The sequence below is a fragment of the Pseudophryne corroboree genome (genome assembly GCF_028390025.1).
Source record: "Pseudophryne corroboree isolate aPseCor3 chromosome 6 unlocalized genomic scaffold, aPseCor3.hap2 SUPER_6_unloc_4, whole genome shotgun sequence".
Classification (NCBI taxonomy): Eukaryota; Metazoa; Chordata; class Amphibia; order Anura; family Myobatrachidae; genus Pseudophryne; species Pseudophryne corroboree.
In genome coordinates this window covers 263,449-289,759 of record NW_026967605.1, presented here as the reverse complement: position 1 = coordinate 289,759, position 26,311 = coordinate 263,449, and the positions used below count along the sequence as shown (strand labels likewise).

At 50.0% G+C, this 26,311-nt stretch overlaps 1 protein-coding gene across 4 annotated transcripts in view; it reads right to left on the bottom strand.

Annotated features, from left to right (window-relative positions):
* The window catches only part of GIGYF1 (GRB10 interacting GYF protein 1), a 96,507-nt gene that overhangs the window by 5,724 nt on the left and 64,472 nt on the right, over positions 1-26,311 (bottom strand). For all 4 annotated transcript variants that reach the window (XM_063950444.1, XM_063950443.1, XM_063950446.1 and 1 more), the window contains exons 17-22: positions 22,905-23,005; positions 22,020-22,102; positions 7,090-7,221; positions 6,834-7,007; positions 761-924; positions 78-226 (exon numbers count right to left, since the gene is read on the bottom strand). In XM_063950444.1, coding sequence (XP_063806514.1) covers positions 78-226; positions 761-924; positions 6,834-7,007; positions 7,090-7,221; positions 22,020-22,102; positions 22,905-23,005 — 803 coding nt within the window. The remainder of the gene's footprint in view (positions 1-77; positions 227-760; positions 925-6,833; positions 7,008-7,089; positions 7,222-22,019; positions 22,103-22,904; positions 23,006-26,311) is intronic.

The window sequence follows — 26,311 nt, the reverse complement described above, 5'->3', positions numbered from 1 at the left end:
GCGTGAGGGACAGGGCGCAAAATGAGACGGCTGGGAGCATGGCAGCACGAGCGAACAAGACAGCACGCAGATCTCACCGTCCAGGTTATTTGATGTATTGAGGATGTGTAACATTTGTTCGCACCACTGAGTAAATCCATCCGATGGTTTAATTCCCTGCAGTAGTTTCAGAAGCTTCTCCTCATCATCTGTCTTTTTGCGCCGGGCAGTTGCAGCGTAGGAATCACTGAGAGGTAAGAGCACAGATATGGATGAAGATCAGATTGAGGATAGCATAATGGCGATTACGTACTGCTCTGTGCATCATTAAGCGTGCGCTTCATATGCGGTACAAAGCAATAAGCAGGCCGGCTCACCCCAGCCGCACAGAGGGGGCAAGCTATTCCTATGTCACTTCCCAGTGCTGCCTCAGACTCACATACTGCACGCATGTCACAATGAGCAGACAGGTAGACATGTTGGGAGAAGGTCTTATGCGACCCATACAGCTATGAGGCAACTCCAATACAAGTTACCGAGAGGCGTACTACAATGACCGGCGATTTCTTGGGAATCTGCAAAATACTAAATGTCCCAAATCCCTGACTTGCCGATTCCAACCCAAAAATGTCAGAATTGGCGAGTCAGGAGTTTCTAACATCCAGATCCACGAGAGATTGTGCAACATGTTGGATTTTGCCGATAACCCGAACAGGGAATTGCCCCAATTATTGCAGATTTGTGGGTCCCATTAGGCAAGCCGGCCTGCGCCAGTACTCACGTCAGCGATGGGCTACTTCTGCTGTTCCTTAGGCCTCTACTGCTGGGCCCAGATTTGACACCTTCTTCCCAAGGGCTTTTCTCCAGCCCGCCCCACAAAGAGCCCGAGTCGGATCCCCACTGGGAGGGAATGATTGCAGCACCAGACATCCCCAGACCTCCATGCTGAAAAATAAGATTTTACTTACCGATAAATCTATTTCTCGGAGTCCGTAGTGGATGCTGGGGTTCCTGAAAGGACCATGGGGAATAGCGGCTCCGCAGGAGACAGGGCACAAAAAGTAAAGCTTTTCCAGATCAGGTGGTGTGCACTGGCTCCTCCCCCTATGACCCTCCTCCAGACTCCAGTTAGGTACTGTGCCCGGACGAGCGTACACAATAAGGGAGGATTTTGAATCCCGGGTAAGACTCATACCAGCCACACCAATCACACCGTACAACTTGTGATCTAAACCCAGTTAACAGTATGACAACAGCGGAGCCTCTGAAAGATGGCTTCCTTCAACAATAACCCGAATTTGTTAACAATAACTATGTACAATTATTGCAGATAATCCGCACTTGGGATGGGCGCCCAGCATCCACTACGGACTCCGAGAAATAGATTTATCGGTAAGTAAAATCTTATTTTCTCTATCGTCCTAGTGGATGCTGGGGTTCCTGAAAGGACCATGGGGATTATACCAAAGCTCCCAAACGGGCGGGAGAGTGCGGATGACTCTGCAGCACCGAATGAGAGAACTCCAGGTCCTCCTTAGCCAGAGTATCAAATTTGTAAAATTTTACAAACGTGTTCTCCCCTGACCACGTAGCTGCTCGGCAAAGTTGTAATGCCGAGACCCCTCGGGCAGCCGCCCAAGATGAGCCCACCTTCCTTGTGGAGTGGGCCTTTACAGATTTAGGCTGTGGCAGGCCTGCCACAGAATGTGCAAGTTGGATTGTGCTACAGATCCAACGAGCAATCGTCTGCTTAGACGCAGGAGCACCCATCTTGTTGGGTGTATACAATATAAACAACGAGTCAGATTTTCTGACTCCAGCTGTCCTTGCAATATATATTTTTAATGCTCTGACAACGTCCAGTAACTTGGAGTCCTCCAAGTCACTTGTAGCCGCAGGCACTACAATAGGCTGGTTCAGATGAAATGCTGACACCACCTTAGGGAGAAAATGCGGACGAGTCCGCAGTTCTGCCCTGTCCGAATGGAAAATCAGATATGGGCTTTTGTAAGCTAAAGCTGCCAGTTCTGACACTCTCCTGGCCGAAGCCAGGGCTAGAAGCATGGTCACTTTCCATGTGAGATATTTCAAATCCACCTTTTTTAGTGGTTCAAACCAATGAGATTTTAGAAAGTCCAAAACCACATTGAGATCCCACGGTGCCACTGGAGGCACCACAGGAGGCTGTATATGCAGCACTCCCTTAACAAAGGTCTGGACTTCAGGGACTGAAGCCAATTCTTTTTGAAAGAAAATCGACAGGGCCGAAATTTGAACCTTAATAGATCCCAATTTGAGACCCATAGACAATCCTGATTGCAGGAAATGTAGGAATCGACCCAGTTGAAATTCCTCCGTCGGAGCACTCCGATCTTCGCACCACGCAACATATTTTCGCCAAATTCGGTGATAATGTTGCACGGTTACTTCCTTCCTTGCTTTAATCAAAGTAGGAATGACTTCTTCCGGCATGCCTTTTTCCTTTAGGATCCGGCGTTCAACCGCCATGCCGTCAAACGCAGCCGCGGTAAGTCTTGAAACAGACAGGGACCCTGCTGAAGCAAGTCCCTCCTTAGAGGTAGAGGCCACGGATCTTCCGTGATCATCTCTTGAAGTTTCGGGTACCAAGTCCTTCTTGGCCAATCCGGAACCACTAGTATCGTTCTTACGCCTCTTTGCCGTATAATTCTCAATACTTTTGGTATGAGAGGCAGAGGAGGAAACACATACACCGACTGGTACACCCAAGGCGTTACCAGCGCGTCCACAGCTATTGCCTGCGGATCTCTTGACCTGGCGCAATACCTGTCCAGTTTTTTGTTGAGGCGAGACGCCATCATGTCCACCATTGGTCTTTCCCAACGGGTTACCAGCATGTGGAAGACTTCTGGATGAAGTCCCCACTCTCCCGGGTGAAGATCGTGTCTGCTGAGGAAGTCTGCTTCCCAGTTGTCCACTCCCGGGATGAACACTGCTGACAGTGCTATCACATGATTCTCTGCCCAGCGAAGAATCCTTGCAGCTTCTGCCATTGCACTCCTGCTTCTTGTGCCGCCCTGTCTGTTCACATGGGCGACTGCCGTGATGTTGTCCGACTGGATCAACACCGGTTTTCCCTGAAGCAGAGGTTCTGCCTGGCTTAGAGCATTGTAGATTGCTCTTAGTTCCAGAATGTTTATGTGAAGAGACGTTTCCAGGCTCGTCCATACTCCCTGGAAGTTTCTTCCTTGTGTGACTGCTCCCCAGCCTCTCAGGCTGGCGTCCGTGGTCACCAGGATCCAATCCTGTATGCCGAATCTGCGGCCCTCCAATAGATGAGCACTCTGCAACCACCACAGAAGAGACACCCTTGTCCTTGGAGACAGGGTTATCCGCAGGTGCATCTGAAGATGCGACCCTGACCATTTGTGCGTGGAATCTGCCGAATGGAATTGCTTCGTAAGAAGCCACCATTTTTCCCAGGACTCTTGTGCATTGATGTACAGACACCTTTCCTGGTTTTAGGAGGTTCCTGACAAGCTCGGATAACTCCTTGGCTTTTTCCTCCGGGAGAAAAACCTTTTTCTGAACCGTGTCCAGAATCATCCCTAGGAACAGCAGACGAGTTGTCGGCATTAACTGGGATTTTGGAATATTCAGAATCCACCCGTGCTGTTTTAGCACTTCTTGAGACAGTGCTAATCCCATTTCTAGCTGTTCTCTGGACCTTGCTCTTATTAGGAGATCGTCCAAGTATGGGATAATTAATATGCCTTTTCTTCGAAGAAGAATCATCATCTCGGCCATTACCTTTGTAAAGACCCGAGGTGCCGTGGACAATCCGAACGGCAGCGTCTGAAACTGATAGTGACAGTTTTGTACAACGAACCTGAGGTACCCCTGGTGTGAGGGGTAAATTGGAACGTGGAGATACGCATCCTTGATGTCCAAGGATACCATAAAATCCCCCTCTTCCAGGTTCGCTATCACTGCTCTGAGTGACTCCATTTTGAACTTGAACTTCTTTATGTACAGGTTCAAGGACTTCAGATTTAGAATAGGCCTTACCGAGCCATCCGGCTTCGGTACCACAAAAAGAGTGGAATAATACCCCTTCCCTTGTTGTAGAAGAGGTACCTTGACTATCACCTGCTGAGAGTACAGCTTGTGAATGGCTTCCAAAACCGTCTCCCTTTCGGAGGGGGACGTTGGTAAAGCAGACTTCAGGAAACGGCGAGGTGGATCTGTCTCTAATTCCAACCTGTACCCCTGAGATATTATCTGCAGGATCCAGGGATCTACTTGCGAGTGAGCCCACTGCGCGCTGTAATTTTTGAGACGACCGCCCACCGTCCCCGAGTCCGCTTGAGAAGCCCCAGCGTCATGCTGAGGCTTTTGTAGAAGCCGGGGAGGGCTTCTGTTCCTGGGAAGGAGCTGCCTGTTGCTGTCTCTTCCCTCGACCTCTGCCTCGTGGCAGATATGAATAGCCCTTTGCTCTCTTATTTTTAAAGGAACGAAAGGGCTGCGGTTGAAAAGTCGGTGCCTTTTTCTGTTGGGGAGTGACTTGAGGTAGAAAGGTGGATTTCCCGGCTGTAGCCGTGGCCACCAAATCTGATAGACCGACTCCAAATAACTCCTCCCCTTTATACGGCAAAACTTCCATATGCCGTTTTGAATCCGCATCGCCTGTCCACTGTCGCGTCCATAAAGCTCTTCTGGCCGAAATGGACATAGCACTTACCCGTGATGCCAGTGTGCAGATATCCCTCTGTGCATCACGCATATAAAGAAATGCATCCTTTATTTGTTCTAACGACAGTAAAATATTGTCCCTGTCCAGGGTATCAATATTTTCAATCAGGGACTCTGACCAAACTACCCCAGCACTGCACATCCAGGCAGTCGCTATAGCTGGTCGTAGTATAACACCTGCATGTGTGTATATACTTTTTTGGATATTTTCCATCCTCCTATCTGATGGATCTTTAAGTGCGGCCGTCTCAGGAGAGGGTAACGCCACTTGTTTAGATAAGCGTGTTAGCGCCTTGTCCACCCTAGGAGATGTTTCCCAGCGCTCCCTAACCTCTGGCGGGAAAGGGTATAATGCCAATAATTTCTTTGAAATTATCAGCTTTTTATCAGGAGCAACCCACGCTTCATTACACACGTCATTTAATTCTTCTGATTCAGGAAAAACTATAGGTAGTTTTTTCACACCCCACATAATACCCTGTTTAGTGGTACCTGTAGTATCAGCTAAATGTAACGCCTCCTTCATTGCCAAAATCATATAACGTGTGGCCCTACTGGAAAATACGGTTGATTCGTCACCGTCACCACTGGAGTCAGTGCCTGTGTCTGGGTCTGTGTCGACTGACTGAGGCAAAGGGCGTTTTACAGCCCCTGACGGTGTTTGAGTCGCCTGGACAGGCACTAATTGATTGTCCGGCCGTCTCATGTCGTCAAACGACTGCTTTAGCGTGTTGACACTATCCCGTAGTTCCATAAATAAAGGCATCCATTCTGGTGTCGACTCCCTAGGGGGTGACATCCTCATATTTGGCAATTGCTCCGCCTCCACACCAATATCGTCCTCATACATGTCGACACACACGTACCGACACACAGCAGACACACAGGGAATGCTCCTAACGAAGACAGGACCCACTAGCCCTTTGGGGAGACAGAGGGAGAGTTTGCCAGCACACACCAAAAGCGCTATATATAACAGGGATAGCCTTATAATAAGTGCTCCCTTATAGCTGCTTTATATATATAAAAATATCGCCATAAATTTGCCCCCCCTCTCTGTTTTACCCTGTTTCTGTAGTGCAGTGCAGGGGAGAGACCTGGGAGCCGTCCTGACCAGCGGAGCTGTGAGAGGAAATGGCGCCGTGTGCTGAGGAGATAGGCCCCGCCCCTTTTTTGGCGGGCTCGTCTCCCGCTATTTAGTGAAGCCAGGCAGGGGTTAAATATCTCCATATAGCCTCTGGGGGCTATATGTGAGGTATTTTTAGCCTTTATATAGGTTACATTTGCCTCCCAGGGCGCGCCCCCCCAGCGCCCTGCACCCTCAGTGACTGCGTGTGAAGTGTGCTGAGAGGAAAATGGCGCACAGCTGCAGTGCTGTGCGCTACCTTTAGAAGACTGCAGGAGTCTTCAGCCGCCGATTTTGGACCTCTTCTGACTTCAGCATCGGCAAGGGGGCCGGCGGCGCGGCTCCGGTGACCATCCAGGCTGTACCTGTGATCGTCCCTCTGGAGCTGATGTCCAGTAGCCAAGAAGCCAATCCATCCTGCACGCAGGTGAGTTCACTTCTTCTCCCCTCAGTCCCTCGTTGCAGTGATCCTGTTGCCAGCAGGACTCGCTGTAAAATAAAAAACCTAAGCTAAACTTTTTCTAAGCAGCTCTTTAGGAGAGCCACCTAGATTGCACCCTTCTCGGCCGGGCACAAAAATCTAACTGGAGTCTGGAGGAGGGTCATAGGGGGAGGAGCCAGTGCACACCACCTGATCTGGAAAAGCTTTACTTTTTGTGCCCTGTCTCCTGCGGAGCCGCTATTCCCCATGGTCCTTTCAGGAACCCCAGCATCCACTAGGACGATAGAGAAATAAGGTTGAGAAGACAATGTGTACAGAATTCTACTACCCCTAATCTATGCCTCACCTCAAGCACAGGACGACTGACACTCCATATACACTGTGCCCCTATGCCGGGCAAACTACCCCCCCACCCCCAATAGCTGCAACACCACCCATTTCACTACCCCACATAACTCTACCCCTCACATATCCCCTGCAGTGTAACCTCTCTACTATTCCTAACTCACACCACTCTGGGAGCGTCTCCGTACGCTAGGCCCGGCTGTCACTCACCACTGTCCTCGACGGCTGAGATCTTTGTTTCAGCAGCTGGCCCTCTCTCTCCTGCATCTCCAACATGGCTTTTAGAGAGACGCCCTTCCCATGCGATGACCAGACAGACTGAGAGGAGGAAGGCTGCCCACTCTGCTGGATGAGCTTCAAAAGTAGCTCCTGTTGTTGGCGACACTAGGACAGAGAAGCAGATATGGGTAATTAACAGGTAGGTAATAGATTGGTGTCATCTAAAGAGCCAAGAGCAGGGACTCACCTGCTTCCTCCGGTACATCTCCTCCTCCTGGTCTCTGCGCTTCTGCTCTTCCTGTCTCCGTTTCTCCTCCCTCCTTTTCCTCTCCTCCTCCTCTCTCTTAGCCCTGAGTTCTGCATCTCTGCGTTCCTGCAACTGGGGCACAGCAACAATGAGCCACACACTGCTATTCCTGTACTGATTACACACACACACAGCTCTGTCACTACACCTCTGTCCTGTATCTCTCTACTATTCCTGTACTGACCTCACACACACACAGCTCTGTCACTACACCTCCATCCTGTCCTGTATCTCTCTACTATTCCTGTACTGACCTCACACACACAGCTCTGTCACTACACCTCCATCCTGTCCTGTATCTCTCTACTATTCCTGTACTGACCCCTCACACACACAGCTCTGTCACTACACCTCCATCCTATCCTGTATCTCTCTACTATTCCTGTACTGACCTCACACACACACAGCTCTGTCACTACACCTCCATCCTATCCTGTATCTCTCTACTATTCCTGTACTGACCTCACACACACAGCTCTGTCACTACACCTCCATCCTGTCCTGTATCTCTCTACTATTCCTCTACTGACCCCTCACACAGCGCTCTGTCACTACACCTCCATCCTGTCCTGTATCTCTCTACTATTCCTGTACTGACACCTCACACACACACAGCTCTGTCACTACACCTCCATCCTGTCCTGTATCTCTCTACTATTCGTGTACTGACCACACACACACAGCTCTGTCACTACACCTCCATCCTGTCCTGTATCTCTCTACTATTCCTGTACTGACCCCACACACACACACAGCTCTGTCACTATACCTCCTTCCTGTCCTGTATCTCTCTACTATTCCTGTACTGACCACACACACACACACAGCTCTGTCACTACACCTCCATCCTGTATCTCTCTACTATTCCTGTACTGACCCCACACACACAGCTCTGTCACTACACCTCCATCCTGTCCTGTATCTCTCTACTATTCCTCTACTGACCCCTCACACAGCGTCTGTCACTACACCTCCATCCTGTCCTGTATCTCTCTACTATTCCTGTACTGACACCTCACACACACACAGCTCTGTCACTACACCTCCATCCTGTCCTGTATCTCTCTACTATTCCTGTACTGACCCCTCACACACACACAGTCCTGTCACTACACCTCCACCCTGTCCTGTAACTCTCTACTATTCCTGTACTGACCCCCCACACACACACAGCTCTGTCACTACACCTCCATCCTGTCCTGTATCTCTCTACTATTCCTGTACTGACCTCACACACACAGCTGTCACTAAACCTCCATCCTGTCCTGTATCTCTCTACTATTCCTGTACTGACCCCACACACACAGCTCTGTCACTACACCTCCGTCCTGTCCTGACCCCACACAGCGCTCTGTCTCTACACCTCCATCCTGTCCTGACCCCACACACAGCGCTCTGTCACTACACCTCCATCCTGTCCTGTATCTCTATACTATTCCTGTACTGACCACATACAGCTCTGTCACTACACCTCCATCCTGTCCTGTATCTAATATTCCTCTACTGACCAGACACACCTGTCACTACACCTCCATCCTGTCCTGTATCTCTACTATTCCTCTACTGACCACACACACACCTCTATACTATTCCTGTACTGACCCCTCACACAAACACAGCTCTGTCACTACACCTCCATTCTGTCCTGTATCTCTATACTATTCCTGTACTGACCCCACACACACACAGCTCTGTCACTACACCTCCATCCTATCCTGTATCTCTCTACTATTCCTGTACAGACCCCTCACACACACACACACACACATCAGTCACGACACCTCCATCCTGTCCTGTATCTCTACACTATTCCTGTACTGACCCCACACACACACACACACATCAGTCACTACACCTCCATCCTGTATCTCTCCACTATTCCTGTACTGACCACATACAGCTCTGTCACTACACCTCCATCCTGTCCTGTATCTCTAGCTACTATTCCTGTACTGACTCCACACACACAGCTGTCACTACACCTCCATCTCTCTACTATTCCTGTACTGACCACATACAGCTCTGTCACTACACTTCCATCCTGTCCTGTATCTCTATACTATTCCTGTACTGACCCCTCACTCACACACACAACTCTGTCAATACACCTCCATCCTGTCCTGTATCTCTCTACTATTCCTGCACTGACCTCACACACACCTCTGTCACTACACCTCCATCCTGTCCTGTATCTCTCTACTATTCCTGTACTGACCTCACACACACAGCTCTGTCACTACACCTCCATCCTGTCCTATATCTCTATACTATTCCTGTACGGACCACATACAGCTCTGTCACTACACCTCCATCCTGTCCTGTATCTCTCTACTATTCCTGTACTGACCTCACACACACAGCTCTTTCACTACACCTCCATCCTGTCCTGTATCTCTCTACAATTCCTGTACTGACCTCACACACACAGCTCTGTCACTACACCTCCATCCTGTCCTGTATCTCTATGCTATTCCTGTACTGACCCCACACACACAGCTCTGTCACTACACCTCCATCCTGTATCTCTCTATTATTCCTGTACTGACCACATACAGCTCTGTCACTACACCTCCATCCTGTCCTGTATCTCTATACTATTCCTGTACTGACCCCTCACTCACACACACAGCTCTGTCACTACACCTCCATCCTGTCCTGTATCTCTCTACTATTCCTGCACTGACCTCACACACACACACACACACACACACCTCTGTCAAAACACCTCTGTCCTGTATCTCTACTATTCCTGTACTGACCCCTCACACACACACAGCTCTGTCACTACACCTCCATCCTGTCCTGTATCTCTCTGCTATTCCTGTACTGACCCCACACACACAGCTCTGTCACTACACCTCCATCCTGTCCTGTATCTCTCTGCTATTCCTGTACTGACCCCTCACACACACAGCTCTGTCACTACACCTCCATCCTGTATCTCTCTATTATTCCTGTACTGACCACATACAGCTCTGTCACTACACCTCCATCCTGTCCTGTATCTCTATACTATTCCTGTACTGACCCCTCACTCACACACACAGCTCTGTCACTACACCTCCATCCTGTCCTGTATCTCTCTACTATTCCTGCACTGACCTCACACACACACACACACCTCTGTCACTACACCTCCATTCTGTCCTGTATCTCTCTACTATTCCTGTACTGACCTCACACACACAGCTCTGTCACTACACCTCCATCCTGTATCTCTCTACTATTCCTGTACTGACCACATACAGCTCTGTCACTACACCTCCATCCTATCCTGTATCTCTATACTATTCCTGTACTGACCTCACACACACAGCTCTGTCACTACACCTCCATCCTGTCCTGTATCTCTCTACCTTTCCTGTACTGACCTCACACACACAGCTCTGTCACTACACATCCATCCTGTCCTGTATCTCTATACTATTCCTGTACTGACCCCTCACACACACAGCTCTGTCACTACACCTCCATCCTATCCTGTATCTCTCTACTATTCCTGTACTGACCCCTCACACACACACACACAGCTCTGTCACTACACCTCCATCCTGTCCTGTATCTCTCTACTATTCCTCTACCGACCCCTCACACACACACACACACACAGAGCTCTGTCACTACACATCCATTCTGTCCTGTATCTCTACACTATTCCTGTACTGACCCCACACACACACAGCTCTGTCACTACACCTCCATCCTGTATCTCTCTACTATTCCTGTACTGACCACATACAGCTCTGTCACTACACCTCCATCCTATCCTGTATCTCTATACTATTCCTGTACTGACCCCTCACACACACAGCTCTGTCACTACACCTCCATCCTATCCTGTATCTATAATATTCGTGTACTGACCACACACACAGCTGTCACTACACCTCCATCCTGTCCTGTATCTCTCTACTATTCCTGCACTGACCTCACACACAGACACAGCTCTGTCACTACACCTCCATCCTGTCCTGTATCTCTATACTATTCCTGTACTGACCACATACAGCTCTGTCACTACACCTCCATCCTGTCCTGTATCTAATATTCCTCTACTGACCAGACACACCTGTCACTACACCTCCATCCTGTCCTGTATCTCTACTATTCCTCTACTGACCACACACACCTCTATACTATTCCTGTACTGACCCCTCACACAAACACAGCTCTGTCACTACACCTCCATTCTGTCCTGTATCTCTATACTATTCCTGTACTGACCCCACACACACACACATCAGTCACTACACCTCCATCCTGTATCTCTCCACTATTCCTGTACTGACCACATACAGCTCTGTCACCACACCTCCATCCTGTCCTGTATCTCTAGCTACTATTCCTGTACTGACCCCACACGCACAGCTGTCACTACACCTCCATCTCTCTACTATTCCTGTACTGACCACATACAGCTCTGTCACTACACCTCCATCCTGTCCTGTATCTCTCTACTATTCCTGCACTGACCTCACACACACAGCTCTGTCACTACACCTCCATCCTGTCCTATATCTCTATACTATTCCTGTACGGACCACATACAGCTCTGTCACTACACCTCCATCCTGTCCTGTATCTCTCTACTATTCCTGTACTGACCTCACACACACAGCTCTTTCACTACACCTCCATCCTGTCCTGTATCTCTCTACTATTCCTGTACCCCTCAAACACACACAGCTCTGTCACTACACCTCCATCCTGTCCTGTATCTCTCTACTATTCCTGTACTGACCTCACACACACAGCTCTGTCACTACACCTCCATCCTGTCCTGTATCTCTCTACAATTCCTGTACTGACCTCACACACACAGCTCTGTCACTACACCTCCATCCTGTCCTGTATCTCTATGCTATTCCTGTACTGACCCCACACACACAGCTCTGTCACTACACCTCCATCCTGTATCTCTCTATTATTCCTGTACTGACCACATACAGCTCTGTCACTACACCTCCATCCTGTCCTGTATCTCTCTACTATTCCTGCACTCACTAACCTCACACACACACACACACACACACACACACACACACACACACACACCTCTGTCACTACACCTCCATCCTGTCCTGTATCTCTCTACTATTCCTGTACTGACCTCACACACACAGCTCTGTCACTACACATCCATCCTGTCCTGTATCTCTATACTATTCCTGTACTGACCCCTCACACACACAGCTCTGTCACTACACCTCCATCCTATATCTCTCTACTATTCCTGTACGGACCCCTCACACACACACAGCTCTGTCACTACACCTCCATCCTGTCCTGTATCTCTCTACTATTCCTCTACTGACCCCTCACACACACACACAGAGCTCTGTCACTACACATCCATTCTGTCCTGTATCTCTACACTATTCCTGTACTGACCCCACACACACACAGCTCTGTCACTACACCTCCATCCTATCCTGTATCTCTCTAATATTCCTGCACTGACCACACAAACACACACCTCTGTCACTACACCTCCATCCTATCCTGTATCTATAATATTCGTGTACTGACCACACACACAGCTGTCACTACACCTCCATCCTGTCCTGTATCTCTCTACTATTCCTGCACTGACCCCACACACAGACACAGCTCTGTCACTACACCTCCATCCTGTCCTGTATCTCTATACTATTCCTGTACTGACCACATACAGCTCTGTCACTACACCTCCATCCTGTCCTGTATCTAATATTCCTCTACTGACCAGACACACCTGTCACTACACCTCCATCCTGTCCTGTATCTCTACTATTCCTCTACTGACCACACACACCTCTATACTATTCCTGTACTGACCCCTCACACAAACACAGCTCTGTCACTACACCTCCATTCTGTCCTGTATCTCTATACTATTCCTGTACTGACCCCACACACACACAGCTCTGTCACTACACCTCCATCCTATCCTGTATCTCTCTACTATTCCTGTACAGACCCCTCACACACACACAGAGCTCTGTCACGACACCTCCATCCTGTCCTGTATCTCTACACTATTCCTGTACTGACCACACACACACAGCTCTATCACTACACCTCCATCCTGTCCTGTATCTCTCTACTATTCCTGCACTGACCTCACACACACACAGCTCTGTCACTACACCTCCATCCTGTCCTGTATCTCTATACTATTCCTGTACAGACCTCACACACACAGCTCTGTCACTACACCTCCATCCTGTCCTATATCTCTATACTATTCCTGTACGGACCACATACAGCTCTGTCACTACACCTCCATCCTGTCCTGTATCTCTATACTATTCCTGTACTGACCACACACACACAGCTCTGTCACTACACCTCCATCCTGTATCTCTCTACTATTCCTGTACTGACCACATACAGCTCTGTCACTACACCTCCATCCTGTCCTGTATCTCTCTACTATTCCTGTACTGACCCCTCACACACACAGCTCTGTCACTACACCTCCATCCTGTCCTGTATCTCTATACTATTCCTGTACTGACCCCTCACACACACAGCTCTGTCACTACACCTCCATCCTGTATCTCTCTATTATTCCTGTACTGACCACATACAGCTCTGTCACTACACCTCCATCCTGTCCTGTATCTCTATACTATTCCTGTACTGACCCCTCACTCACACACACAGCTCTGTCACTACACCTCCATCCTGTCCTGTATCTCTCTACTATTCCTGCACTGACCTCACACACACACACACACCTCTGTCACTACACCTCCATTCTGTCCTGTATCTCTCTACTATTCCTGTACTGACCTCACACACACAGCTCTGTCACTACACCTCCATCCTGTATCTCTCTACTATTCCTGTACTGACCACATACAGCTCTGTCACTACACCTCCATCCTATCCTGTATCTCTATACTATTCCTGTACTGACCTCACACACACAGCTCTGTCACTACACCTCCATCCTGTCCTATATCTCTATACTATTCCTGTACGGACCACATACAGCTCTGTCACTACACCTCCATCCTGTCCTGTATCTCTCTACTATTCCTGTACTGACCTCACACACACAGCTCTGTCACTACACCTCCATCCTGTCCTGTATCTCTCTACTATTCCTGTACTGACCTCACACACACAGCTCTGTCACTACACCTCCATCCTGTCCTGTATCTCTCTACCTTTCCTGTACTGACCTCACACACACAGCTCTGTCACTACACATCCATCCTGTCCTGTATCTCTATACTATTCCTGTACTGACCCCTCACACACACAGCTCTGTCACTACACCTCCATCCTATCCTGTATCTCTCTACTATTCCTGTACTGACCCCTCACACACACACACACACACACAGCTCTGTCACTACACCTCCATCCTGTCCTGTATCTCTCTACTATTCCTCTACTGACCCCTCACACACACACACAGAGCTCTGTCACTACACATCCATTCTGTCCTGTATCTCTACACTATTCCTGTACTGACCCCACACACACACAGCTCTGTCACTACACCTCCATCCTGTATCACTCTACTATTCCTGTACTGACCACATACAGCTCTGTCACTACACCTCCATCCTATCCTGTATCTCTATACTATTCCTGTACTGACCCCTCACACACACAGCTCTGTCACTACACCTCCATCCTATATCTCTCTAATATTCCTGCACTGACCACACAAACACACACCTCTGTCACTACACCTCCATCCTATCCTGTATCTATAATATTCGTGTACTGACCACACACACAGCTCTGTCACTACACCTCCATCCTGTCCTGTATCTCTCTACTATTCCTGCACTAACCTCACACACACAGCTCTGTCACTACACCTCCATCCTGTCCTGTATCTCTATACTATTCCTGTACTGACCTCACACACACAGCTGTCACTACACCTCCATCCTGTCCTGTATCTCTATACTATTCCTGTACTGACCCCACACACACACAGCTCTGTCACTACACCTCCATCCTGTCCTGTATCTCTATACTATTCCTGTACTGACCACACACACACAGCTCTGTCACTACACCTCCATCCTGTATCTCCCTACTATTCCTGTACTGACCTCACACAGCTGTCACTACATCGCCATCCTGTCCTGTATCTCTCTACTATTCCTGTACTGACCTCACACACACAGCTCTGTCACTACACCTCCATCCTGTCCTGTATCTCTATACTATTCCTGTACTGACCCCACACACACACAGCTCTGTCACTACACCTCCATCCTGTCCTGTTTCTCTATACTATTCCTGTACGGACCACATACAGCTCTGTCACTACACCTCCATCCTGTCCTGTATCTCTATACTATTCCTGTACGGACCACATACAGCTCTGTCACTACACCTCCATCCTGTCCTGTATCTCTCTACTATTCCTGTACTGACCTCACACACACAGCTCTGTCACTACACCTCCATCCTGTATCTCCCTACTATTCCTGTACTGACCTCACACAGCTGTCACTACATCGCCATCCTGTCCTGTATCTCTCTACTATTCCTGTACTGACCTCACACACACAGCTCTGTCACTACACCTCCATCCTGTCCTGTATCTCTCTACTATTCCTGTACTGACCCCTCACACACACAGCTCTGTCACTACACCTCCATCCTGTCCTGTATCTCTATACTATTCCTGTACTGACCCCTCACACACACAGCTCTGTCGCTACACCTCCATCCTGTCCTGTATCTCTCTACTATTCCTGTACTGACCTCACACACACAGCTCTGTCACTATACCTCCATCCTATCCTGTATCTCTCTACTATTCCTGTACTGACCTCACACACATACAGCTCTGTCACTACACCTCCATCCTATCCTGTATCTCTCTACTATTCCTGTACTGACCCCTCACACACACACAGCTCTGTCACTACACCTCCATCCTGTCCTGTATCTCTCTACTATTCCTCTACTGACCCCTCACACACACACACACAGCTCTGTCACTACACATCCATTCTGTCCTGTATCTCTACACTATTCCTGTACTGACCCCACACACACACACAGCTCTGTCACTACACCTCCATCCTGTATCTCTCTACTATTCCTGTACTGACCACATACAGCTCTGTCACTACACCTCCATCCTATCCTGTATCTCTATACTATTCCTGTACTGACCCCTCACACACACAGCTCTGTCACTACACCTCCATCCTATATCTCTCTAATATTCCTGCACTGACCACACAAACACACACCTCTGTCACTACACCTCCATCCTATCCTGTATCTATAATATTCGTGTACTGACCACACACACAGCTCTGTCACTACACCTCCATCCTGTCCTGTATCTCTCTACTATTCCTGCACTGACCTCACACACACAGCTCTGTCACTACACCTCCATCCTGTCCTGTATCTCTATACTATTCCTGTACTGACCCCACACACACACAGCTCTGTCACTACACCTCCATCCTGTCCTGTATCTCTATACTATTCCTGTACTGACCACACACACACAGCTCTATCACTACACCTCCATCCTGTCCTGTATCTCTATACTATTCCTGTACGGACCACATACAGCTCTGTCACTACACCTCCATCCTGTCCTGTATCTCTCTACTATTCCTGTACTGACCTCACACACACAGCTCTGTCACTACACCTCCATCCTGTATCTCTCTACTATTCCTGTACTGACCTCACACAGCTGTCACTACATCGCCATCCTGTCCTGTATCTCTCTACTATTCCTGTACTGACCTCACACACACAGCTCTGTCACTACACCTCCATCCTGTCCTGTATCTCTCTACTATTCCTGTACTGACCCCTCACACACACAGCTCTGTCACTACACCTCCATCCTGTCCTGTATCTCTATACTATTCCTGTACTGACCCCTCACACACACAGCTCTGTCGCTACACCTCCATCCTGTCCTGTATCTCTCTACTATTCCTGTACTGACCTCACACACACAGCTCTGTCACTATACCTCCATCCTATCCTGTATCTCTCTACTATTCCTGTACTGACCACATACAGCTGTCACTACACCTCCATCCTGTCCTGTATCTCTATGCTATTCATGTACTGACCCCACACACACACAGCTCTGTCACTACACCTCCATCCTGTCCTGTATCTCTCTACTATTCCTGTACTGACCACATACAGCTCTGTCACCACACCTCCATCCTGTCCTGTATCTCTCTACTATTCCTGCACTGACCTCACACAGCTGTCACTACACCTCCATCCTGTCCTGTATCTCTCTACTATTCCTGTACTGACCTCACACACACACACACCTGTCACTACACCTCCATCCTGTCCTGTATCTCTCTACTATTACTGTACTGACCTCACACACACAGCTCTGTCACTACACCTCCATCCTGTCCTGTATCTCTCTACTATTCCAATACTGACCTCACACACACACACACCTCTGTCACTACACCTCCATCCTGTCCTGTATCTCTATACTATTCCTGTACTGACCCCTCACACACACAGCTCTGTCGCTACACCTCCATCCTGTCCTGTATCTCTCTACTATTCCTGTACTGACCTCACACACACAGCTCTGTCACTATACCTCCATCCTATCCTGTATCTCTCTACTATTCCTGTACTGACCACATACAGCTCTGTCACTACACCTCCATCCTATCCTGTATCTCTCTACTATTCCTGTACTGACCCCTCACACACACACACAGAGCTCTGTCACTACACATCCATTCTGTCCTGTATCTCTACACTATTCCTGTACTGACCCCACACACACACAGCTCTGTCACTACACCTCCATCCTGTATCTCTCTACTATTCCTGTACTGACCACATACAGCTCTGTCACTACACCTCCATCCTATCCTGTATCTCTATACTATTCCTGTACTGACCCCTCACACACACAGCTCTGTCACTACACCTCCATCCTATCCTGTATCTCTCTAATATTCCTGCACTGACCACACAAACACACACCTCTGTCACTACACCTCCATCCTATCCTGTATCTATAATATTCGTGTACTGACCACACACACACAGCTCTGTCACTACACCTCCATCCTGTCCTGTATCTCTATACTATTCCTGTACTGACCTCACACACACAGCTCTGTCACTACACCTCCATCCTGTCCTGTATCTCTATACTATTCCTGTACTGACCCCACACACACACAGCTCTGTCACTACACCTCCATCCTGTCCTGTATCTCTATACTATTCCTGTACTGACCACACACACACAGCTCTGTCACTACACCTCCATCCTGTCCTGTATCTCTATACTATTCCTGTACGGACCACATACAGCTCTGTCACTACACCTCCATCCTGTCCTGTATCTCTATACTATTCCTGTACGGACCACATACAGCTCTGTCACTACACCTCCATCCTGTCCTGTATCTCTCTACTATTCCTGTACTGACCTCACACACACAGCTCTGTCACTACACCTCCATCCTGTATCTCTCTACTATTCCTGTACTGACCTCACACAGCTGTCACTACATCGCCATCCTGTCCTGTATCTCTCTACTATTCCTGTACTGACCTCACACACACAGCTCTGTCACTATACCTCCATCCTATCCTGTATCTCTCTACTATTCCTGTACTGACCACATACAGCTCTGTCACTACACCTCCATCCTGTCCTGTATCTCTCTACTATTCCTGTACTGACCCCTCACACACACAGCTCTGTCACTACACCTCCATCCTGTCCTGTATCTCTATACTATTCCTGTACTGACCCCTCACACACACAGCTCTGTCGCTACACCTCCATCCTGTCCTGTATCTCTCTACTATTCCTGTACTGACCTCACACACACAGCTCTGTCACTATACCTCCATCCTATCCTGTATCTCTCTACTATTCCTGTACTGACCACATACAGCTCTGTCACTACACCTCCATCCTGTCCTGTATCTCTCTACTATTCCTGTACTGACCCCTCACACACACAGCTCTGTCACTACACCTCCATCCTGTCCTGTATCTCTATACTATTCCTGTACTGACCCCTCACACACACAGCTCTGTCGCTACACCTCCATCCTGTCCTGTATCTCTCTACTATTCCTGTACTGACCTCACACACACAGCTCTGTCACTATACCTCCATCCTATCCTGTATCTCTCTACTATTCCTGTACTGACCACATACAGCTCTGTCACTACACCTCCATCCTGTCCTGTATCTCTATGCTATTCCTGTACTGACCCCACACAGCTCTGTCACTACACCTCCATCCTGTCCTGTATCTCTCTACTATTCCTGCACTGACCCCTCAAACACACACAGCTCTGTCACTACACCTCCATCCTGTCCTGTATCTCTCTACTATTCCTGCACTGACCTCACACAGCTGTCACTACATCGCCATCCTGGCCTGTATTTCTCTACTATTCCTGTACTGACCTCACACACACACACCTCTGTCACTACACCTCCATCCTGTCCTGTATCTCTCTACTATTCCTGTACTGACCACATAGAGCTCTGTCACCACACCTCCATCCTGTCCTGTATCTCTCTACTATTCCTGCACTGACCTCACACAGCTGTCACTACACCTCCATCCTGTCCTGTATCTCTCTACTATTCCTGTACTGACCTCACACACACGTCACTACACCTCCATCCTGTCCTGTATCTCTCTACTATTACTGTACTGACCTCACACACACAGCTCTGTCACTACACCTCCATCCTGTCCTGTATCTCTCTACTATTCCAATACTGACCTCACACACACACACCTCTGTCACTACACCTCCATCCTGTACTGTATCTCTCTACTATTCCTGTACTGACCCCACACACACACCTGTCACTACACCTCCATCCTGTCCTGTATCTCTCTACTATTCCTGCACTGACCTCACACACACACAGCTCTGTCACTACACCTCCATCCTGTCCTGTATCTCTCTACTATTCCTGCACTGACCTCACACAGCTGTCACTACACCGCCATCCTGTCCTGTATCTCTCTACTATTCCTGTACTGACCTCACACACACACACCTCTGTCACTACACCTCCATCCTGTCCTGTATCTCTCTACTATTCCTGTACTGACCACATACAGCTCTGTCACTACACCTCCATCCTGTCCTGTATCTCTCTACTATTCCTGCACTGACCTCACACAGCTGTCACTACACCTCCATCCTGTCCTGTATCTCTCTACTATTCCTGTACTGACCTCACACACACACACACCTCTGTCACTACACCTCCATCCTGTCCTGTATCTCTCTACTATTACTGTACTAACCTCACACACACACCTCTGTCACTACACCTCCATCCTGTCCTGTATCTCTAATATTCCTGTACTGACCTCACACACACACAGCTCTGTCACTACACCTCCATCCTGTCCTGTATCTCTGCTATTCCTGTACTGACCTCACACACACACAGCTCTGTCACTACACCTCCATCCTGTCCTGTATCTCTCTACTATTCCAATACTGACCTCACACACACACCTCTGTCACTACACCTCCATCCTGTCCTGTATCTCCCTACTATTACTGTACTGACCACACACACACACACACACAGCTGTCACTACACCTCCATCCTATCCTGTATCTCTCTACTATTCCTGTACTGACCCCTCACACACAGCTCTGTCACTACACCTCCATCCTGTCCTGTATTCTCTACTATTACTGTACTGACCTCACACACACAGCTCTGTCACTACACCTCCATCCTGTCCTGTATCTCTCTAATATTCCTGTACTGACCCCACACACACACAGCTCTGTCACTACACCTCCATCCTGTCCTGTATCTCTCTGCTATTCCTGTACTGACCTCACACACACACACACACACACACACACACACACACACACACACACCTCTGTCACTACACCTCCATCCTGTCCTGTATCTCTCTACTATTCCAATACTGACCTCACACACACAGCTCTGTCACTACACCTCCATCCTGTCCTGTATCTCTCTACTATTCCTGTACTGATCCCACACACACACACAGCTGTCACTACACCTCCATCCTATCCTGTATCTCTCTACTATTCCTGTACTGACCCCTCACACACACACAGCTCTGTCACTACACCTCCATCCTGTCCTGTATTCTCTACTATTCCTGTACTGACCACACACACACAGCTCTGTCACTACACCTCCAACCTGTACTGTATCTCCCTACTATTCCTGTACTGACCCCACACACACACAGCTCTGTCACTACACCTCCATCCTGTCCTGTATCTCTCTACTATTCCTGTACTGACCCCTCACACACACACAGCTGTCACTACACCTCCATCCTGTCCTGTATATCTCTACTATTCCTGTACTGATCCCACACACACACAGCTCTGTCACTACACCTCCATCCTGTCCTGTATCTCTCTACTATTCCTGTACTGACCCCACACACACAGCTCTGTCACTACACCTCCATCCTATCCTGTATCTCTCTGCTATTCCTGTACTGACCCCTCACACACACTCAGCTCTGTCACTACACCTCCATCCTGTCCTGTATATCTCTACTATTCCTGTACTGATCCCACACACACACAGCTCTGTCACTACACCTCCATCCTGTATCTCTACTATTCCTGTACTGACCCCTCACACACACACAGCTCTGTCACTACACCTCCATCCTGTCCTGTATCTCTCTGCTATTCCTGTACTGACCCCACACACACAGCTCTGTCACTACACCTCCATCCTGTCCTGTATCTCTCTGCTATTCCTGTACTGACCCCACACACACAGCTCTGTCACTACACCTCCATCCTGTCCTGTATCTCTCTGCTATTACTGTACTGACAGGTCTGGGATGGTAGTCCCTTCTAATGATACCTTTTGTTGCAGTTGCAGCTGCTCTAATATTGGCCCCTGAGAGACAGCAGTGACTGGCAGGTCCCACAGAGCGGATTCCCCACCTGGGAATGAGAAGAGAAAGTAAATTGAACCACATTGTGGATATTACAACAAGTAAAAAACAAACAAAAAAAAAAACAGCTTGAGACATTCCTCCCACTACCCCTTCTTGTTGTTCTTCTGTCTGGCCACTGGGGGGCGCAGTAAGGAGATGCCTATTTTGGCTCTGCCTGTACTGTATGAGACATGTAACTGTATCCTCAGGAGCCAATCTTGCAAGCTCCAGTCTCCTCTGTGGATGCTAAACACTGCAGACTCACTTTAAGAAAAACCCAGTGAAATCCTGACTCCTTCCCCTCTATATCCCCCAGATGGGACAGAACCTTTAAAGCTCCCCTATTCCCACAGAAAAGCCATTCTCGGCCCAAACGTTGGCCAAGTCTCTAACAGGGTTTGCTAGAGAAGGTACACACCACACCCCTGCTCTGGACCAGAGATGTGAGGCAGGAGGAGGTCCGGATGGGCACCCATAGAAGAACCTATTGCTGGTGCATTCAGGATGCAGAGGAGCCGGTCTCTCCTGAGACTTCTTAGTTACAGAGAACAAAATATAATTGTCCTTTCCCTACTCTCCTGACATAAAGGAACTGCTTGGCAAGTGTGGACCAGACCTAATACAAGTTTCTCACAGATGAGAGCGCGTTTCCAGAGGATAATAGTAATCGCCAAAGACCACAGAGCTCACAGATGGCGGAGACAGAACACACAAAAGTCCATTCACGTGCTGCAGAGGTGTCTACGCAGAGCTCTAGCACCCTGCATGTGGGCGCAATGTGAGAGCACATTCTCCGTAACAGGACTTACCTGCTGCCGATGTGTTTGAGGTATTAAGGTCCCATAAGGACCCAGTGTCTGGCACAGAGAGAGATCTGTTCATGGAGGGGAGGAGGGAGGCATCAGACCCCCTGCAGGACAAGAAACAAAAGTATGACGTCAACGTGTTCTGCCAACACTTCCTCCAATCACAGGAGGGCTCTATCACCCCCACATCCCGCCCCTAGCCTTCCTCCATCTCCCCTATTACCACAGGTCTCCATCACCCCCACATCCTGCCCCTAGCCTTCCTCCATCTCCCCTATTACCACATCCCGCCCCTAGCCTCCATCCATCTCCCCTATTACCACAGGGCTCCATCACCCCCACATCCTGCCCCTAGCCTCCCTCCATCTCCCCTATTACCCCCACATCCTGCCCCTAGCCTCCCTCCATCTCCCCTATTACCCCAACATCCTGCCCCTAGCCTTCCTCCATCTCCCCTATTACCACATCCCGCCCCTAGCCTCCCTCCATCTCCCCTATTACCACAGGGCTCCATCACCCCCACATCCTGCCCCTAGCCTTCCTCCATCTCCCCTATTACCACATCCCGCCCCTAGCCTCCATCCATCTCCCCTATTACCACAGGGCTCCATCACCCCCACATCCCGCCCCTAGCCTTCCTCCATCTCCCCTATTACCACAGGGCTCCATCACCCCCACATCCTGCCCCTAGCCTTCCTCCATCTCCCCTATTACCACAGGGCTCCATCACCCCCACATCCTGCCCCTAGCTTTCCTCCATCTCCCCTATTACCACATCCCGCCCCTAGTCCCCCTCCATCTCCCCTATTACCACAGGGCTCCATCACCCCCACATCCTGCCCCTAGCCTTCCTCCATCTCCCCTATTACCATAGGCCTCCATCACCCCCACATCCTGCCCCTAGCCTCCCTCCATCTCCCCTATTACCACAGGTCTCCATCACACCCACATCCTGCCCCTAGCCTCCCTCCATCTCCCCTATTACCACCACATACTGACCCCAGCCTCCCTCCATCTCCCCTATTACCACCACATCCTGCCCCTAGCCTCCCTCCATCTCCCCTATTACCACAGGGCTCCATCACCCCCACATCCTGCCCCTAGCCTCCCTCCATCTCCCTATTACCACAGGGCTCCATCACCCCCACATCCTGCCCCTAGCCTCCCTCCATCTCCCCTATTACCACAGGGATCCATCACCCCCACATCCTGCCCCTAGCCTTCCTCCATCTCCCCTATTACCACCACATCCTGCCCCCAGCCTTCCTCCATCTCCCCTATTACCACAGGTCTCCATCACCCCCATATCCTGCCCCTAGCCTTCCTCCATCTCCCCTATTACCACCACATCCTGCCCCCAGCCTTCCTCCATCTCCCCTATTACCACCACATCCTGCCCCCAGCCTTCCTCCTTCTCCCCTATTACCACCGCATCCTGCCCCCAGCCTTCCTCCATCTCCCCTATTACCACAGGTCTCCATCACCCCCACATCCTGCCCCTAGTCTCCCTCCATCTCCCCCACATCCTGCCCCTAGCCTCCCTCCATCTCCCCTATTACTACCACATCCTGCCCCCAGCCTTCCTCCATCTCACAAATTACCACAAGGCTCCATCACCCCCACATCCTGCCCCTAGTCTCCCTCCATCTCCCCCACATCCTGCCCCTAGCCTCCCTCCATCTCCCCTATTACCACCACATCCTGCCCCTAGCCTCCCTCCATCTCCCCTATTACCACAGGGCTCCATCACCCCCACATCCTGCCCCTAGCCTCCCTCCATATCCCCTATTACCACAGGGCTCCATCACCCCCACATCCTGCCCCTAGCCTCCCTCCATCTCCCCTATTACCACCACATCCTGCCCCTAACCTTCCTCCATCTCCCCTATTACCACCACATACTGACCCCAGCCTCCCTCCATCTCCCCTATTACCACCACATCCTGCCCCTAACCTTCCTCCATCTCCCCTATTACCACCACATACTGACCCCAGCCTCCCTCCATCTCCCCTATTACCACCACATCCTGCCCCCAGCCTCCCTCCATCTCCCCTATTACCACAGGTCTCCATCACCCCCACATCCTGCCCCTAGCCTTCCTCCATCTCCCCTATTACCACCACATCCTGCCCCCAGCCTCCCTCCATCTCCCTTATTACCACATCCCGCTCCTAGCCTCCCTCCATCTCCCCTATTACCACCACATCCTGCCCCTAACCTTCCTCCATCTCCCCTATTACCACCACATACTGACCCCAGCCTCCCTCCATCTCCCCTATTACCACCACATCCTGCCCCCAGCCTTCCTCCATCACCCCTATTACCACAGGTCTCCATCACCCCCACATCCTGCCCCTAGCCTTCCTCCATCTCCCCTATTACCACCACATCCTGCCCCCAGCCTTCCTCCATCTCCCCTATTACCACCACATACTGACCCCAGCCTCCCTCCATCTCCCCTATTACCACCACATCCTGCCCCCAGCCTCCCTCCATCTCCCCTATTACCACCACATCCTGCCCCCAGCCTCCCTCCATCTCCCCTATTACCACCACATCCTGCCCCCAGCCTTCCTCCATCTCCCCTATTACCACAGGTCTCCATCACCCCCACATCCTGCCCCTAGTCTCCCTCCATCTCCCCCACATCCTGCCCCTAGCCTCCCTCCATCTCCCCTATTACCACCACATCCTGCCCCTAGCCTTCCTCCATCTCCCCTATTACCACTACATCCTGCCCGCAGCCTCCCTCCATCTCCCCTATTACCACAGGGCTCCATCACCCCCACATCCTGCCCCTAGCTTCCCTCCATCGCCCCTATTACCACAGGGCTCCATCACCCCCACATACTGCCCCTAGCCTCCCTCCATCTCCCCTATTACCACCACATCCTGCCCCCAGCCTTCCTCCATCTCCCCTATTACCACCACATCCTGCCCCTAGCCTTCCTCCATCTCCCCTATTACCACCACTTCCTGCCCCTAGCCTCCCTCCATCTCCCCTATTACCAGAGGGTTCTATCACCCCCACATCCTGCCCCTAGCCTTCCTCCATCTCCCCTATTACCACCACATCCTGCCCCCAGCCTTCCTCCATCTCCCCTATTACCACCACATCCTGCCCCCAGCCTTCCTCCATCTCCCCTATTACCACAGGTCTCCATCACCCACACATCCTGCCCCTAGCCTTCCTCCATCTCCCCTATTACCACCACATCCTGCCCCCAGCCTCCCTCCATCTCCCCTATTACCATATCCCGCCCCTAGCCTCCCTCCATCTCCCCAATTACCACCACATCCTGCCCCTAACCTTCCTCCATCTCCACTATTAACCACCACATCCTGCCCCCAGCCTCCCTCCATCTCCCCTATTACCACATCCTGCCCCTAGCCTCCCTCCATCTCCACT